Here is an 18224-nt window from a genome sequence, read left to right as displayed (position 1 = left end):
CTCCCAACCGAATCCAACCCCACCCACCACCTAAAAAAATTTGTCATTCCAGAGTAAAAATATTGTTAAGTGTGCGGCAGATCTGTGGTTGATCATTCAGAAGTATATAGCTGAAAAGAATGATCCTGTCAGTCGGAACGAGTTTTCCCTTCAAAACAATTCCCTTAGTACAGGGATGAAGAATGAAGGAACTAGGGAGAGTTTCAAAAAATGGTGGTTGTCCACGAATGGTATATAGGCAGTTCCTCCTAGTAGCTCATGGCTCGTGTCGAAGCCCAGCGCATTTACATGCAACTGAAGTGACTCCTGGTAAAGTTGTGTACGGCCCTTAACCTGGAGATTAGGTGCACGGTGCTCGAACAAACTCGTTTCCAAGTTATGTAATTACGCGGTGGACTGTACGCGATTCTAGACTACGAAATCGTAACATCTCGCGATAAGGTAATGGTGGGCTTGCCAGGTAAATTTCATGGGATACGGATAGAAATCGGAAAAGCATAATACGACAGGAGGATAGTTACAGATTAGGTCTACCAGGATAACCTTCATTATCAACAGTATAAATGCATGAATATGCATTTAGGACGATAGGGAACTGCAAGCTCAGTACGTATACATATACAGTACGATCAGTTCGTGATATCCAGACTGAACACATACGTGACGTAATGCTTGCTAAATGTCTTGATCCTTCGCATATATGAGAATGGCAGAACGTAATCTGTTACGGAGAACAGTTATCTGCGCATATAGGGAGAGAGATAAAAAGGAAGAGGCTGATTGAGATTTTATGGATTCCGCCGGATATCCCGGTTTTGGCAGACGATCAAACAATGAAGAGAGATCCTAAGGAAAAAGCTTGGATAAAGAATTGGGGAATGTAGTAAGCAACGTTTGATGCAATTCGGATGTCAGATAAAATATCTGAATTAATTAAAAAATAATAGGTAAATAAAAAAAAACGTAATTTCGTTATCTGGAGTCCAGATCCTGGAAATTGAAGTTACAAATCTATTTGTGGAATACGTGAATAATAAAAATTGAAATTTCATAGGGAATCTGTACCACATACCAAAGCAATTCTCGAGAATATCCCTAATTGAATTAGGTCTGTTCGAGTCACTGGGCAAGTAACTGTTTATATTTGCATGAAATTATGCCACTGAACATTCACGGCAAAGTACAATATTAATAAGAGCAGATAGTGCTTCCAGAGATCCACCCAGAGACCTGGTTAAGTTTTTTGCAAAAACGTATGAATCTTCTAGGTAAGACCAGGGTGGCGTTCATTTTCATTAGTAAATGCGAATGTTGTTGGCACCGGAAGGAATGTATCTGGTGAATACAGCATCCTCCAGACATGAGATGTTGGTCTACCAAGAACAGCACTGTATATATATATATATACGATAACGTAAATACACGCGTTCCATTCTCTTATGAGACCAACTTGCCTGGACCATGATTCTGTCGTTAATTTATACTTCCATTGTCTTGGGAATTTCAAGATATGGAATAATGACCAACTCTCGATAGATTTTGTACCACAGAGAAACAGCGTACACGAAATATTCCCAAATATTATCAAGCGTTGATCACAAGGGTCACATGCAAATTTTGCGAGGGTTCGGAAATTGCAAACCAGGAAACTTTCATCCCGAGAGATAACCCAATTAGGGAATAACGTCGTTTGATGGAACAGTCGTGGACATTTAATATTGATATCAGTCATACTGGAATATATGGCTCTGGGGTTCGTCCTCGAGGCACAAACTTTACCCAAGGGTTATTCAAAATACGTGGCATCGGTATGTCGTCTGTAGCAGTATGTGACATTTTTGTACCAAATAAAGACACTGAAACATATGACAGGTTAAAAATGGCTAATAAGAATTAGTATTTTAATGTACGTTAAAAACTAGATACAGAGCAGAATCAAATCGTTTTGAATTAAAAACTTATACCATATGTGTCAATATAATTACCCATATCAAAATTTCTTTTTCGCAATGCTTTTTTTGCCGAAAATAATCTGCAGTGAATCAATGAAAATCAATGAGAAACTATTCATTACCTTTCGTAAAAGAGCACTGACGAGGGGAAACGTTGCTACGGATAATTTACCCTGAACGATTTTAAAAAATAAATCTATTAACTTTCTGTTACCAAAAACCTTTTCCACTGACCCTTAGATGAACTATAGTTAGGGAAACTATCGATTGACACCCCGCACAAACATATCCGATAAAGTTTTACCTATGAGAGGCATCGATTGACTAGAACGACACAAGCGCCAGCACACTCTGGTGGATGTGCGACGAACTCGAATGAACATGTGAACCACGTAGTCTACGAGGAACGTATTGTCGCTGTGCTAAAGGGAAATAAACCTGTGCTGCCATCTAACGGTACTAGTAGGTACCTGCAATACCATTAGATCGTCCGGTATTACCAACATGAAATAAATGAAGAAGTCAACTTGACCGTTAAACTAGACATTTTAATGTAATTTAAAATTACTTATAGTATTCAATGAGGAGGACTGGACCATAAAAGATCACTCTATGGATCTCCATGGCTCAAGCACACACTTCCTCGGGAAGTTATCCACGAATTACGTGGATTTTCTGTTGTACCACTCGACGTTTCAGTTCTTACCAACACTCGGAAATGAAAAGGATCAAAGGGTAGAATGAATGTTGGGAAGGACCAAGGGTTAATCTTTTTTTATTTTTCCGTGCTTTCAGGTAATTCGACGAACCGTGAAATATTTCCATTCAATATAAAAGAATTTCGTGCGGATGAATTCTTTGCATTATTACGTACTATCCTTTTTTTACATTTATTTTATGGGGTTCTGCGACCTCCGTGGCCAAATCTCTAATCAATTCTTATTAACGACCATATTCATGAAGACACACGTGAACGAAAATAAACTTGTCCTGAACTCATTTTATCAATTTAAACGTAAAATCTCAGATATACATATGTATATGATTCGATGCGTCTGGACCATTGCAAACACTAAGGATTCTTGTAAATACCACAAAGCAAAATGAAAATCTTAATATGAAATAAAAGTTATAATAATTTTATCTATATTTCATTAATTATTCCTTCGTCAATCAATGATTGTCGCTTATATACATAACGATAGAGTCTGAAGTCAAGAATAAAGAAGTTGAATAATAACATTAAAGAAAACACGAAAGATGACTTCCATCTATTAATATTATATTTTCCCACGTCGTAACTTTCATTCTATCTCCAACGGTCTCCTTTTCTTTCTGTCTCTTTAGCCCTTATTTCATTATTTCCTCTTAGAATCAACTGCTCACTCTCTTTCGTCAGTCCCAGTCGTTTCCCATTTTCATTTTACGTATATAAACATACAGGGTTAGTCAAGCAAAACGCACCCTGCTCCCAAGTTATCTCTCTCCGTTTTATTTCAATAATGGAACCACCTTCAGGCGGTGCGTTACTATTGAATAATCCCATATAGACATACACTACTTACGCGCATCAAGGAAACAGACGCATATCGAGGATCCCGCGTAAACCGAAGGGTTAGCAAACTGACAATTTCCAGATAGTCGAAGTACTTCGCCTTCGGTACTTCAGTACTTCAGTACAGTACTTCAAAATTCTTCGAGAGTATCAGGGGCGGCCATAAAAATCTGTTACCCGTAGCAACTTTACGATTGCGCTACCTGCGACGAAATACCTCGTAACCCTGAATGCAACAGAATCACCCTACCCGTCGATACATGTAAATATCTATATATATCGCGCATCCTACGGACAGCCGATCGAAGTAGCCTGCTTATAGTAAAAAGTCGACACGTTGTCGCAATGCACTATAGCAGCTGGACTATTTAAAAAAAATATTACGTGTAACGTACACTCAGAAAATGAACTCACGTATGCCGTTATCTCTCGTGCCAGCATATTCAGACATTATATACCCAGCCGTCCTCAACATGCATACACAGATGTTCGCAATGGGCTATTGAAATGGCGCACAATGTAAGAACCAATTATTTTTCATAAAACCTGCCCGACTTTTTCCAAAGCCGCGGCGTCCTCGTTACACACAAACAGATGGGCGCGCGCTTATTCACTAAAAACGCACCAGCTGATCGCGGACGCAATCGAACGATTCCGTCAGTCGAGGCAGTGTGACCTTATTAAGACTAGGTTTACGGACGTTTTTTATATACGTATCTCTACGGCTCCCGTCGAATTGACGGGTCAATGAAAATACGGACTTTCTTTTAAAAAAAACAGATTTATTCAAATTAACTCAAAATTAGTTGGCTTCGCGTTTAAATAAAGTATCGAGAAATAAAAAGTCCTTTAAAATATATCATGGAAATAATAACAATAATACTAACGGGTAATCCTACTTATTGACTATATTTTTTACAGGTATATTGCACTTTGCCTGTGCATCTTCCGCATACCACTTCTTCGCAAGATATACAAAAATTGCTGCTTTTATTTTTGTTGCAGTAGCCCACTTGCCAACTTTCTCGCTCTTGTAGTATTATAGATGATGAAAAAAGCGTCTGATCGTTGGCAAATGTTCTCCTTGTTTTCCGCACCTAATTCATCGGCTAAACTAAACGTGTATTGTTTCCTGGATATTTTCGCTCCGGTCCACTGTTCATATGGTATCCGCGCGTTTATTGCTGCCAAATCTAATATAATGAAAAAGATATGAAGAGGCCATCGAAAATTGCCTGGTTTTACGCTGTATTTGCCTGCCATCTGGTCAACGACGTTCACTCCGAACTTCGTTTTATTATAATATGATATAGTTTCTGGAAGACGTTTGTGGTTGTCTTCTATTTGTACACCTGTATGTCTGGTGCTTAGAAGGAGGACTTTTACGTTCGGCTTACTTTTATATACAGTAAGGATGAAATTTTCTGATTTATATAAATCTGAGGAAAGCAAAATACATCTTATCTTTTTTTTTTTCTTTTACGGGTTTTGGCAGTTCTCGTTTGTTTGACCGGATGGTCCCAACCGACGTTGTTTTTCGCGCAAGCAATTCTTGAGCTAGCGAGATGCTTGTAAATAAATTATCTTTTATATTTCTGCCTCGTTCTAAATATGGTTCGGCTATTGCCAATGTGACAAACTCACCCAACGATTGTGAGCTTCGGGCTTCGTCTTTCCCCAAATAAGGGAAACCGTTCACAATATATTTTGATTCCACGTCAACTGCCCCAAAACTTGATGCCGAACTTTATGGGGCTTGTGCGGCATGTATTGCGTAAAACTGCATCGAACTTTCGTCGGAAATAACTGTTCATCTACTGAGATGTTTTCATGTGGCTTGTGACAAGCCTTACTGTTACTTATAAATTTCCTCTTTTCTCCTCTTGCCTCTTGAGCTCTTTTTGGCGATAGGAAATAAAAATTGCGTAGCAGACCCACTTAAACACTCAGGTCATACGATCCGCTTTAGTTTACACTATCGAGGCGAGATTGAGATAACGAAATGAAAACGTAGATCATAAAGGCATTGCTTTCACTCTTGTATTTCCTACTGAATGAATAATGTGGCGAACGAAGCAAAAATATAAGGATTATTTTCGAGATAACCGTACCCGTCAATTTGACGGGTCCCGTAGAGATAGGTATACCATATATGAATCTCAAAAAGTGAAAGACTTGGGGAAAAAAAACTGTATGTGTAAATTCTTTAGAAGAAATGATTAATTTACGATGCAAAACGGTTGAAATCGATCGAGCGGTTTTCGAGATATTTCATTGCAAAGTTTGAATTACGTGAAATTGACGGGTCCCGTAAACCTAGTGTTAAACAACTGAAGGATCTTGAGGCTCACGATGTTAATAGTGCTTTGACGTTAACTTTTATTTCTTCAACGATGCTCCTTCCGATTTACGAAATCACCCATTCGTGGCCAACTTCAGCTGGTGCGTTTGCCATGAATAACCCTGTATATACGTCACATGAAAATAGGGATAAATCAATAATATAACGTTACGTAAGAAAATGCATTAAAATCCACAATCCGTCACTAATACGGTAAAATAATCCGTCTGATAATAAAAAAAATCGTACAATCAAATTATTCCGTATCTATACTTAAATCGTTATCACTTTAAATAATTAGCAATTATTCGGGCGATAACCCTCTATGAAGTCTCAATGCAACGATTGTTATAAAGCAAAAATGCACTCGGGTGTATAACACCGTGAAAAATGTATGAACGGGTGCACCCGGTGCAACTTTCTAAAGGGTTATCGTCACGCGATGTGTCAGGATAACGCGAACGAGCTGAAGAGGAGCGCCCGAGCGAAAGGAGCATCTCCACGAATTCAACGAGGCGTCGAATAAATCTTCTCGTCGCTCTCATAATTATTTTTCTTAACGCCTTTTTGAACAGCCCGCGCCCTCTTTCATCGCTTCCTGCCACTTCCGCTCGACAATCACGTTGAGCCACGTCGATTTATTCGCGTCCCGTAACATCATCTCTCATAAAGAGTCTCCCATTAAAAAAGGTACATTACCTATGCCCAGTCTGCTTTGCCACCACAATTTCACCCTTGAGTCTTCCTAGCGAGACGAACTGACATAATATCCACCACCTAAGTAGGAACATACAACTCTATCGTAGGAAATTTAAAAGAAATATTTTCACCTAAATACTTTTCCCTGGTACCACAAAACCAACGAATCATTCTGCTTCACGTTTATTTATGACACATTTAATTAATCGGCCTTTGAAACATATATCGATTGCCATCCAGAACTTCTGTGAGCATCGTACGATACGACGGAGGGACCTTGAACTTATTTCTCGTATCCACAAGTACTGCAAATATACACTTGATAAAGTATTACGAGAACACATTGTATAAGTGAAGCATAGCGATAAAAAACTACGATAATCAGCGTGTTCACGTGTTTTGGTACACGTGTATTCAGGTATGATAGAAAAGGATAAAATAGTTACGCAAAGCAGTGATTATTGTCAAAGTGAAACAGAACAGCAAGTACAATGTAGCTTTCGAGTTCGGTCTCCAAGTTCTACGTGCGAACTTGTACGAAAGCGTAACTGTACTTTGAGTTTCCTGAGCCAACCTATCCATTCTCCGATAACCAACTGAACATGTTTGGGCTGCGAGTGGGAATAGGTAGAGTATACATAGATATAACAGAAAAATCTAACGTATAGCGAAACCTCGAAGATCGATTAAATTCTTAACCTCATAACTGAAACAGATAGTTCAAGCAGAGGCTCGTATTCATAGGCGGAGGATGGATAAAGTATCTGGCAACGTTATCCCTTTTGACACTACGTTAGCCACACGGAAGGGCGAAGCAGGGCAGTGGGTTTTATCGATTTTTAATTACTCGAGCGTCGTTTCCTTCCGAAGACCGAGAAGCACGAGGTGCTTTGTGCCTCTATGTGTTAGCCCGGCGGATCAAGCCCTGCTTTAAAGTTTAAACCGATATCCATGATCGTTCGTGGCCGTAACAAGGGGCGGGGATGATATCGAGCCCTTATACACGCGCCAAGCTCTGGCTGGTCCCAGCCCTCCGGATGAAAAGCTCTTTGGAGGCCGGTATTGTGTGCGGTACTCAAAAGGGCAAAATGATGATGAGGGAAGAGGCTGGAGGTGGGCCAAGGAGATATTTGGTAAAGATCTGTCAGACGTTGACGACACCCCCATAGACATGGGTATTACCCATTGGGTAACCATCGATTTCGAACCCTCCTGCCGAACGAGCCTGTTTGGTTATAAATATTGAAATTGAAAACAAGGTGAAAAATAGTCGAAAAAAAAAATATATCCTTCACGAGCGGAACAGGACTCTCGGGATTTGCTTGTGGTTTCGTTAGGATTAAATGCTGTTAGGTTGGTAACGACCATTTATGTCGATCAAGTAAAAAGAAACTTTACGAGATAATCACTCGGGCCAACCTCAAGCTACCGTAATAAAGTTATGGTTTTCTAGCGAACCCTCCGATTTATTAACCTCCCGCGAAGCCAACCCCGCAAACCCGTCGAACGGTGCGCGGATCTAATCGCCGGCTGATTTATGTGTCGCGTTTATGACAGGGGCGTAGCTAGTAGTTGAGGGTAATTGAGGGGGCCCCCGTGCTACGCGCAATGGCAAACTTCTTCCACGTTAGATAATTGAGTCACACGTGGCCTCGAAAGGTCCGTCGAATTTATGGATTATCTTTTGCCACGTGGATTCGCGCTGCGTTGTCTTGTACCTCTCTTCCCTTATTCACTCCACTACCCTTCCTGTCACTTACGAAACCCTAGGAATATTCTTTTTTTTTTTTTCTTTCAGTTAACAACACTCCTAAGACTACCGTACCACTTTCTTAGGGTTTGATTTTCACTTACGGTCGTACTATATGTATTACGCAATACCAACGTGGTAAAAGAAGGTCTATCATGGGATAACTTTGAAAATTTGTAATTACAAAAATGTCTTTTACCACTCAACGTGACGCTCTTACGTTGTCTATCTATTTTGCATACTACCTTAGGTACGGATGTGAACATGGGGGTTTCGACGCTGGGCGTCGAGTTTGTAACGACGTCGATCATAAACATCTAACGTAACGTGCGACTTCCAGAAGCAGAAGGTGCACCTGGTTTCTGGCATTTCGGAATTTTGTTACGATCGATAACACACGTTCCCACTGGCACTGTACCGCGTGTACTGTTGTTACGAAATATTCATACGGTAATATTTAAGAATTTATTGCTAATAATTTTCAAAAAAAAAAAAAAAACGCATACCTAAATAAAAAAAAAGGAAATTTTAAAAAAGTTTAAAAAGTTTTGACTACGATGGTATATGTGCATATGTGTATCAAAATTTTCCCATCTTTTTACCACGACGTAATGTCGCGTCAAATTTTAGAATTTTTCGCAAAATTTCATCGTAGATCAAAGAACGGACGTAATGCATCAAGTGATACGTGCACGTATACGGGAATGAAACATGATATCAAGAGTGATAATTATGAGGGCTCCTGTATCAGTGTGAAGATTAACATCAATAGCAACTTTGTATAAATTATTGCACAGACTATTGTGTACACGTAAGAGAACCAAATACCCAGATAATGTTTACGACCCGCAATTTGGAACTGCACTGTTTATGTTACGTCATTATTACGCGCGATTCTCGCAAGAGTATTAAAGCCACCATAATTAAAGATATTACTGATATGACCAACGTTAAATGAAAAGCCGTATAGTATGAGCATTACGCGAGCAGTTGAGCTTTGCACACATAAATAAGAGGTCGATTAATGAAATAATTATCAGATGTGGTTATCGAATTTCATGGTGGCAATAAGTACGTGGAGGATTTTACGAAAATTGAAAATTCATCTATACTGCTAATAAATTTGATAATCATATACAATATACGTATATCCTATCGCAAATAAAGATGCAATTTTATACGAAATTGTATAGAGGTAAAATTTTTAAAGATTGCATAAAATCAGTATCACAGATAAATACTTAATCGTCGTATTTCTTTTATGGTCATCCTCGTTGTACTTTCATCCATCTTTCCTTTGAGCACCTAGCATTTGTAGGTTGTATTTCACAAATGGCATACAGGTCCATTCAAGACTTACCTGTAACAAATAAAAGATGAAATATAGAATTTCGAATTTTTTTTTTTTTTTTTTGACGTACGTTACCGCAATTAAAATGTAGTACTCGTTAAAATGGTACATGAGTCATACACAATATTTTATACGATTGGGAAATCGCTGATAAGTAAACGAGCTGCCACCTAAAAGTTTCATAAAATTTGTTAAGTATAGAAGAGACTAATAATTTTACAAAGTAATGGGCCTGTGTTAAAAGAAAATAAAGAATAGAAAGAACACTGGACGAAAATACGTTGCACTCCGTAATATGGATAACGGACAAAAGATTTTCACAGGAATGTACACAGTGCAAGAATATTTAATAATTAACGTTCAGCCATGTACACCCCTAACGAATCGATTAGCAGACTTGAATTATTTTCAAATAAACATTAACTACAGTTTCTGGTAAATGGGATAGCTATAAAAGTTCTTAGTAGATCGAAAAAAAAGCGTGTTTACACAGAGTGTACCTATTTATCTTTCCCCGTCGTTAACCACCACGCCAAAGAAAATTTCAGGATACTCAGGAAGCTCGGTGGTGCATCAATAGAAAGAAAATCCTGTGCTTTTCCTGATGTTTACGAAGAACAAGCTTCGGACCGACTTGGAAATCTCATCTAGGTATCACGAGTGGGTACAGAATGTGAAGCTGCGTTTGCGTCTGTTATATTTATATAGCTAAGCTTCTACGAGTCAGAGATAAAAAATAAAATTTATAAAAAAGCTGAACCATTGAAAATATTTTTCAAACTTTCGACTATTTGAAATATAATTTGGATATAATTAAATAATAGAAAGTTCTTATGTAAAAATGACATTAAATTTCTACTCGAACTCGATGTTGAGAATGGGGATCATATTTTCAGAAATTCTGTATTAAAATATCCTCGCGAGTTTATGCACTGTAAACAGGTTCTCCCTATCAAGATAATAAAGGTATTTAAATTAAGGTCTGTTAGTACGGAGATTCGCAAGTGGACGGTGTAAATTAGGTTTGATAATATAGTTGCACAAAAAATTATACATATATATGTATATCTCCTTCAAAAACGAGTTTCCACCTGATTGCGAGAAATTCGATAAAAGTATGAAAAATTTGGAATAAAAATATACCAATAACGATACCTGGAATATTTCGTATTTTATATATTTTATGCATGCTTTGGCATAATTCTTAATAAAAACGTGATTAATTTCTTTTTGGAGAACGTATACTTTTTTGTACAACTGTACGTCAGGGGAGAAACACTTTTTAATGATCAAGGTTCAGTCACCAGCTTCATCCGCCAGAGGTCGCCCCACGTAGGAGCGATTAATTAAGCCTCCGTAAAAGAATGAAGTGGTTCGCTAATAAAGCAAGTCGTGCCGACTCCGGTGCTAATTATATAAGAATGTAAAGGAACGCAAATCCCAAAGGTAGTGGAGCAGCTGAATATGCAAGTTTAGGTCATCAATTTCTGTATCCGTATATTTATCCTTGTCCTACCGTGTATATCGTCGTGCTTCGTATTCTTATTCTCCCTTAAAATTTCTCCTTTGTCATATCCACCCTCACGCTTCTCTCAGTTTCTGGCAAGCATTTGCAATTTTGCGACAATCCCGGAATCTGTTGCGAGGCGAATCGCTGGATCTTCCATAGGAATTGGCATAGAAAGTTATTCAGGACTAAAGTGGCAACTGAAGTTAGTTCTCCCATAGAAATTAAATGGACTATAGCTAACTTCGGATGGCGAGTTAATTCCGAATCAGCCTGAATATTAGGAGCGTGTAGTGGAAAATGAGAATTGAACAAATTGTTGTGAATACAGAGAGCCGACGTTATAAACAACCAGTTAAATAATAATGAAACGTTTCACGTGTAAGGTCGATAGTTTTCTTTATTTTAATAAATTTTTTGTCGTTTAATTCCAAATACACGAGCAGCGCAAGAAACTCAATATTCACGGCAACCTTCGTTCGGAAGGCTTAATGCAAACTGAATTACCTGGCGCCAAATTTGAAATACACACTAGTGTAGATATACGCGGAATCGAATAGAAAACGTATGTTGGAATTTTCATGCGGCCAACTTGCGCACACATAGAAACAAGCCCGCATGCCTTTATTGCCGGCGTACTCGTCAAACTCGCTAACAAAATTTCTACCGCTCCTTCTATTTGCATCGCGCTGCGCTAATGGCCGAGTCGTGAAAGTTTGCATGAAATCCGCAATAGCATTTCAAAAACCGTGAGAGGATATGGCGGATAATATCAATGGCGAGAAATGTGGAGAAGCGTACGAAAAAAAAAAAAAAGGGAGAAAAAGCAATGAAAACAAATTTAACCAAGCTCAAATATCCTGTAATCAATTATACTCATACACTTTTTTTTTTGAAAATGTTACAATAATTTAAAGGCAACTTCGCAATCTAATAAAGTCACGTGAATGTTTAAGACAGATATAGTCAAGGTAACATTTCTGTTATGACAAAGCGCGGGCAATTTGAAAGAGCATGAAGTTCTTAAGTATAACTTCGAAACAATTATTTACAATGCCTTACAATGCATTTCAAGCTTCCCTATTCCTCAATAGAAATGGCAGCAGCACGTGGCGGACTGCCGCGAGAGGATTTATTCAGATCAATTTAAAAGACACAGTGGCAAATGCTCGGTATAAGATTCAAGTAAATTAAGGAAAAGCAACGTGAAAAGCCAATTGTTAACAGAACCCGGAATGGATACTATCATTGCTGGGATATCCACCCTGTTGGAAACGCGCCACAAGAATTATATTCCATCTATATCTATATACAGAGTAAGGCAACAATGGTGCTAACAATTTTTTTCACGGATCAAAGTTCCTACGAGATTTCGGGATCATCTTTATTAATGTCAACAGATTCACGTGATTTCCCATACTAGGATGGCTGCTCTTCGGACGAGGTCAACGACCTTTGGTACAAGGGCGACGAAACAAAAAAAAATAATAAGCACTAAAAAAACTTTTACAAAAGACACTCGAAAAAAAAAAAATTTGAAGCAATTAAAATTTACAATTCCTTACTGCACCGCAGTTGCAGCACGTGCTTTTAATGAAATTTGAAAAAAGGTCAAAATTACGAAAATCCAGTATATCTAATACGTACCGGAGTACAATATATACAGGAAGAAAATACAATAAACTACGGTTGGCATGACTGTACTAAACAGCCCTATATTACAATAGTGTTCAGTACGTCTCATTACTATCCCAATTAGTGATAGCACGTGACACGTTACAATGCTAACTGAAGTAATTGCGTATGCAGTGCCACAATACCTGCTGGACAATATTCAAACTGAAAACAAAGGAAATCACCTGAATGACTGCCTATGTGTACGTGAGTTCCTGCTTAGTTGCGTAGGGATTCAAGGTACCCGCTACTTTAATCGTTTAGCGTCTCGGACGTAATATCTACTTAAGCAAAGTCGATTAAAAGCACAATTCAAGTAAATCGCTTAAATAATTTTAATTTTACCCTCGATCGATATTCCTATCTTCTTCCCTTTTTCGCGACTTCCTATCGAGCAAATAACACTTGCCGTCGCAGTCTGCAGCCACGGAACAGACTTGCCTGCAGAGACAAGCAATTACTGCTTGGAGGAAATCCGACCTAACGTGATAAAGGGTTATAGCTATAGGTTAATACCCATAGTGAGAACAGCCCGTTTAAGTCTGCCAAATGAATTACTGCCATTACGTGTAATCACACCGGGGCTTTATTATCTTACGAAAATATTATCTTTGGCGTTGCTGGAAATATGTATAATGCTTACGGGGCTTATGAAAGACAATTTAATATTACGTAACAGCGATAAGAGGACACAATGACTTTACCTGTTCATCGTAATATACCTATGTGCACGTGTTCTGTGTCAACGTGTGTATACGTTACAATATATTATTTTACGACAAATTTTTTAAATTCACCACTAACTCGTATTGTCCTGATATATACGAATATCAATTTTGCTTTATAAAAATTTTCTATGGCTGATATATATCTTTTTAATATATCTTATATTGCATAGCTTCGGCATTGTGTAGCTTTGCGATGGGAATTGCTTATGGTGCAGAATGGCTGCATCTTGTATTCTTGAATCATACGTGTATTTATGCCTCGAGTTTTATTTTCCATTGGCGGAGGGTCGACTGTGAAACATTTCAGTGTCCTTTTATGTGTGGTATATACTATTCCAATCGTCCTAAGTGAAAGGGGGAGCACAGCGAGAATGGAGTTTCGGAATAGCGTGTGATGTATCTCTATGTAGGATAAAGTGAAACGTAAGTATAATTACGTGCGAGAGAAGGCTGTGCGCGTAATTTGAACAAAAAGCAGCTTCGTAATAAAATTGTTATATAGATGGTGAGAAGGGGGGACAGGGGGGTCGGGAGTTCTGGATGACAGTCAATTTTCAACGATAGCACGTTAATGGACATACGGATACGTGTTTTCGAGAAAAATTGCAGGCCTTGGATATATATAATTAATTTGGGTATTTTTTTCAAAAAATTAAGTGGATAACCAGATATAATGATTACCACACAAAATTCTATATTCCATTAATATACGTGGCACGATCGAAAATAGTGAAGAATTAAAAAATCTTTTTCGGAGTTTTATCAAAGAGTGAAATAATTTTGGAAATTATGATTAATTTTTATTTTACAACGTATACGGGATAAAAAATATTGTTTGAAGTATTATGATTTTAGCATGAGTATAAAGAAATGCGATCAGCCTGTAATATTTTATCTGATTTTTCTAACTCGACGTAATTCGACATAATGAAAGTACACCGGGTGACCCGTAACAATGGAGGAAAAAAAGGAGCAGCGGATCCGTATAAAACAGGAATATCGAACGTGACGTGCGAACGTCGCTTTTGAAAAAGGTTCGCCGATCGAACACCATTACGTACGGTAGTCCCGGATGGAGCATAGCGAATTTAATTATTAACGTTACGAGCGTTGGTAGGCACGAGCTACGTTGCAGATAGAAGGGCGATTCGTGTGCGAAACCTTTATAGGAAAATTAAATCATCAATTGTTGCCGTGAAACCCGTTAAGTAAATGTTCAGCAAATTGACCGAAAAATGAAGTTTGAGATATGCAAAAAAAATTTCAGCAACGAATCCCCCAATATTTATAGCGCCGTGAAGAGACGCACGAAGAGTACGAGATTAATTGACATATTGATCAATATTAGAAAATAACGCATAATTTGTATTTGTAGGTATTTACGAAAGACTATGGTATATTTCATGGTATACGAAGAAAAATAAATTCTACTGGTTAATATAAAAATTTTAAGCAGTACATTTTTTATTTCGTATATTTCACTTTTTTTTTTAATATTTATATATTATACATATGTTATTGGATTATATGTCAAACGTACTAAGGATATGTAATATCACATCCCCTGGTAGGAAAATTGGATCGGGCCGACGTTCAATCCAATCTGGAGCAATTTATCGTTATACTAGGTTACTATAGAAATGCTAACCCGCATTATATGTATTTAGAATAAAGTCAGTGCCGAGCAAAATGTTTGGTAAAAAGATATTTCCAGGTACTAGGGAAAATGTGTCTTAGACGGCACAGACGTTTACGTGTTATTCGCAATACCGTTTTCAACACTTTTCTTCTAGCGGTTTATGGAAACTAATGCTGACGATCCAAATTCGGAATACGAAGTTTGTAGCGTCTGTTTATCTTTAGGTAGACAAAAAGAAATGTAATTCTCTCAGTATATAAAAGATCGCCAAAAGCAATAATAATGAAGACGGTACAACGAAGGAAATACGCGTTGTGCTCCACAGGGAATACCGGGACACTGATTGCTAATTAGCTAATAAGCAATAAGGCAATTAGCAGAACTGTCGAAGGAATACTAGACTAATTAACGTCTCGCCAATCAGCGTCGCAGTAACTGAGGTCAAGATAATTGAACGCGACACCATTGCACACTGGCAGGCTCAAATCCCGCGACTCCCCAAAGACTTAAGTCCCGTTCACAACTGACGTGAAAATATTCAATTCCAATCCCACTCGTCCTTTCTTCTTTTCCAATCAGCCTCCATCCTCCCTTCGGGTATGTCTTCCATCTTTTTCCCGAATATTATCGGCACCCTCGGAATCCCAAACTTGGAACCGGGCGACATCCCCCCCAACTTCCCCTCAAACCCACCAAATTTCCACCCCGAGTATGAATTCGTGCGCGCGCGTCTACGTGTGTACACACATGGACCCAAAGAAAGCTTGCGCAATCGATCGTGCAATCAATCAAAAAAATATATATATATAACCCGACCGAACAAAGAATTTCGCGACGTGAATGTAATGAGTTATGTATATCTCATTAATTTTCTAGAAAATCCCAGGTACGGTGATCATTTACAAAAAAAAAAAAGACTTACGTCATACATTAATACATTAGAAAGGACAATCCAAACAAACGAACCATTATACGAATTAATTTGTATACCCAAAAATACAATGTAGGACGAAGAAACTAAACGACCGATGGACTCGGTCGCGGGACTTTATGAATTTTTGACAGTGGCCGATCGATCCAGCCAGACTACGTAGATTCCTCGACTTTGCTGAATTGCATCGTAGGTTTTCTACGTTATGCGATATTAATGCACAAAATTAACCGAGTTAACGTCGTATACGTGGTTCTGGTATTTACACGTGAATCGTGTCAGGATTAATTCTGGATCAAGTCGACCCTAGGCACTGGCTCGTTTACTGCTACTTCTATGTATAGCTATACTGTACCGCCGTATGCACGCAAAGAGCTGAGCCACCCCTGTTTTCTCTTTTCGCTTTTGCAACCCTGATCACTGCACCTCTGTGCCATTGAGCCACGTTGCTATTTGACCGCGACGTATAGTAGGTATATGGTATATATGCAGCTACTACTGATCCTACTGCATCTACCCCTAGCCATCTGATTTAACCACCACCCATTCACGTATCAACCCCTTTCTCATCCCCCGGATCCACCCTCAGCCAAACCCATTCTGCAGCAAGAAGGCAAATTATCCGACGTAACCAACGCCCGGGCTTGTTTCACGTAATGGCCGGGATTTCCGAAAATTTATTGGTCCGCTGCAAACTAGTTAGACTTTGTGTCCGCCACGCATGAATTTCCACGTACTTTTTTTCGGGGTTTTATTTTGCTGCTACATGTACGCGGCGACATTCTAAATCGTATGTAGTACCGTGAAGTTATAAAAAATATGGCCGAATCGGCATAAACAATGTTGATTTTTATTTTTGAATATTATTAATAACAGATGGAATTGATATACGGACTATGTGTATGTTAAAAATATTGTGCACGAAATATCTGAGTTTATTTTTCACGCTAAAAACATATGTCTAAGAGACCGCAGTAAATTTAACCAACTCAATAATAAGTTAGAAAAGAAAAATTCGTTTAAAAAAGAAGTGTTACCGAACACATGATTGTAAAAAAAAGTCAGTCCGTGTAAACTTCAAAACCCAGCGACGAGAAATAGCTGATTGCTTCCTCCCTTAGCGGCCGCCTAGGGTCAGAAAAACGAATTTATATCCCACGAGCCTAAGCTTCAATCGACAGTCAACTGAATTTTCAAAGACGAGCTCAGACAGAGCATAAAGTTGGCGGGAATAATAAATGAAAGTTCAAACGGTCAATAATAATCATAAAACTGACAATCGACGCGCGGATATGGAATATGAGAACGAATGAAATTGCAGGTGGCACTGGTAAGGAATACCTATAGCTACAACCAACCGGATGTGGAATGTCCGACTATTCCAGAAGGATCCCCCGGGAAGGAAATACCTGGCGCAAGCCAATACACCGGTTACAGGAGATTTCCAATCTGCATACTCTAACCGATGTAAAAGTTAGTTTCCGGTAATTGCGAACAGGATTACGTATAACTCACGTACATAAAAAAGTAATATCGGCGGGAAAATCGAATCCAGCATCCGCAACGATGGGCGTCCCCCCTGAATCCTGGGCAGAAGTTATAAAATGACACGCAATTTCCTCAAGGAGTTCGATAAGCAAATTTGACAAGTTTTCGAATGGAAATTCCTTGTCTGGCAAGAAAGTGCGAAGAAAGTACGTGTCCAATAGCAATATTGATCTCGATACCTGGGGTGCCTTTGCGTAAGTCGACGTCGTCGGTTCGATTATGAGCGCATATAGAGACAACCTTTGTTATGGCACCCTGTAGACAGTCCTCATCCCTGAAGTCGTACGGGTAATGCGATCCTGAAAAATGCTCGATAAAAGGAAACGAGAGGAACGAAAAAAAAAGAGGGCAGAGAAGTGAAGCAGGTAAAACGCATGAATAGAGATCCAAGAGTGCTCTTGTGTCGGACGGCCGTCTGCAGTTTCAATGAAAATAGATTCGTAGACTTTTCAGAGTTGCGGCATTTTACTCTGGTCCGTCCGACTGGCTGACTGGATTTCTGGGTTTAGTGTGTGTGTGTGTGTGTGTGTGTGTATATATATATATATA

At 38.7% G+C, this 18224-nt stretch overlaps 1 protein-coding gene and 1 long non-coding RNA gene across 7 annotated transcripts in view; one reads left to right on the top strand and one right to left on the bottom strand.

The window, feature by feature from the left end:
• LOC112495019 overlaps positions 1–2937 on the top strand; it is a 4078-nt gene extending 1141 nt beyond the window's left edge. Inside the window, exons 2-3 of the long non-coding RNA XR_003061137.1 lie at positions 2193–2445; positions 2527–2937. This is a non-coding gene — a long non-coding RNA (uncharacterized LOC112495019). The remainder of the gene's footprint in view (positions 1–2192; positions 2446–2526) is intronic.
• Positions 1–18224, bottom strand: part of LOC107272193 (neurobeachin-like) — a 147215-nt gene that overhangs the window by 89254 nt on the left and 39737 nt on the right. Inside the window, exon 2 of one of the 6 annotated variants that reach the window (XM_025089522.1) lies at positions 9553–9657. The exons of the other annotated variants lie outside the window; for them this stretch is intronic. Within the exon in view, the coding sequence (XP_024945290.1) occupies positions 9580–9657 (78 nt within the window). The 3' untranslated portion in view covers positions 9553–9579. Of the gene's footprint in view, positions 1–9552; positions 9658–18224 lie in introns of those variants that run through there. 6 annotated transcript variants of the gene reach the window in all.

The sequence above is a fragment of the Cephus cinctus genome, unplaced genomic scaffold (assembly GCF_000341935.2).
Source record: "Cephus cinctus unplaced genomic scaffold, Ccin1 Ccin1_scaffold1124, whole genome shotgun sequence".
Lineage (NCBI taxonomy): Eukaryota > Metazoa > Arthropoda > Insecta > Hymenoptera > Cephidae > Cephus > Cephus cinctus.
Note: the sequence above shows the minus strand (reverse complement) of the source record. Positions and strands in the feature narration are given on the sequence as shown.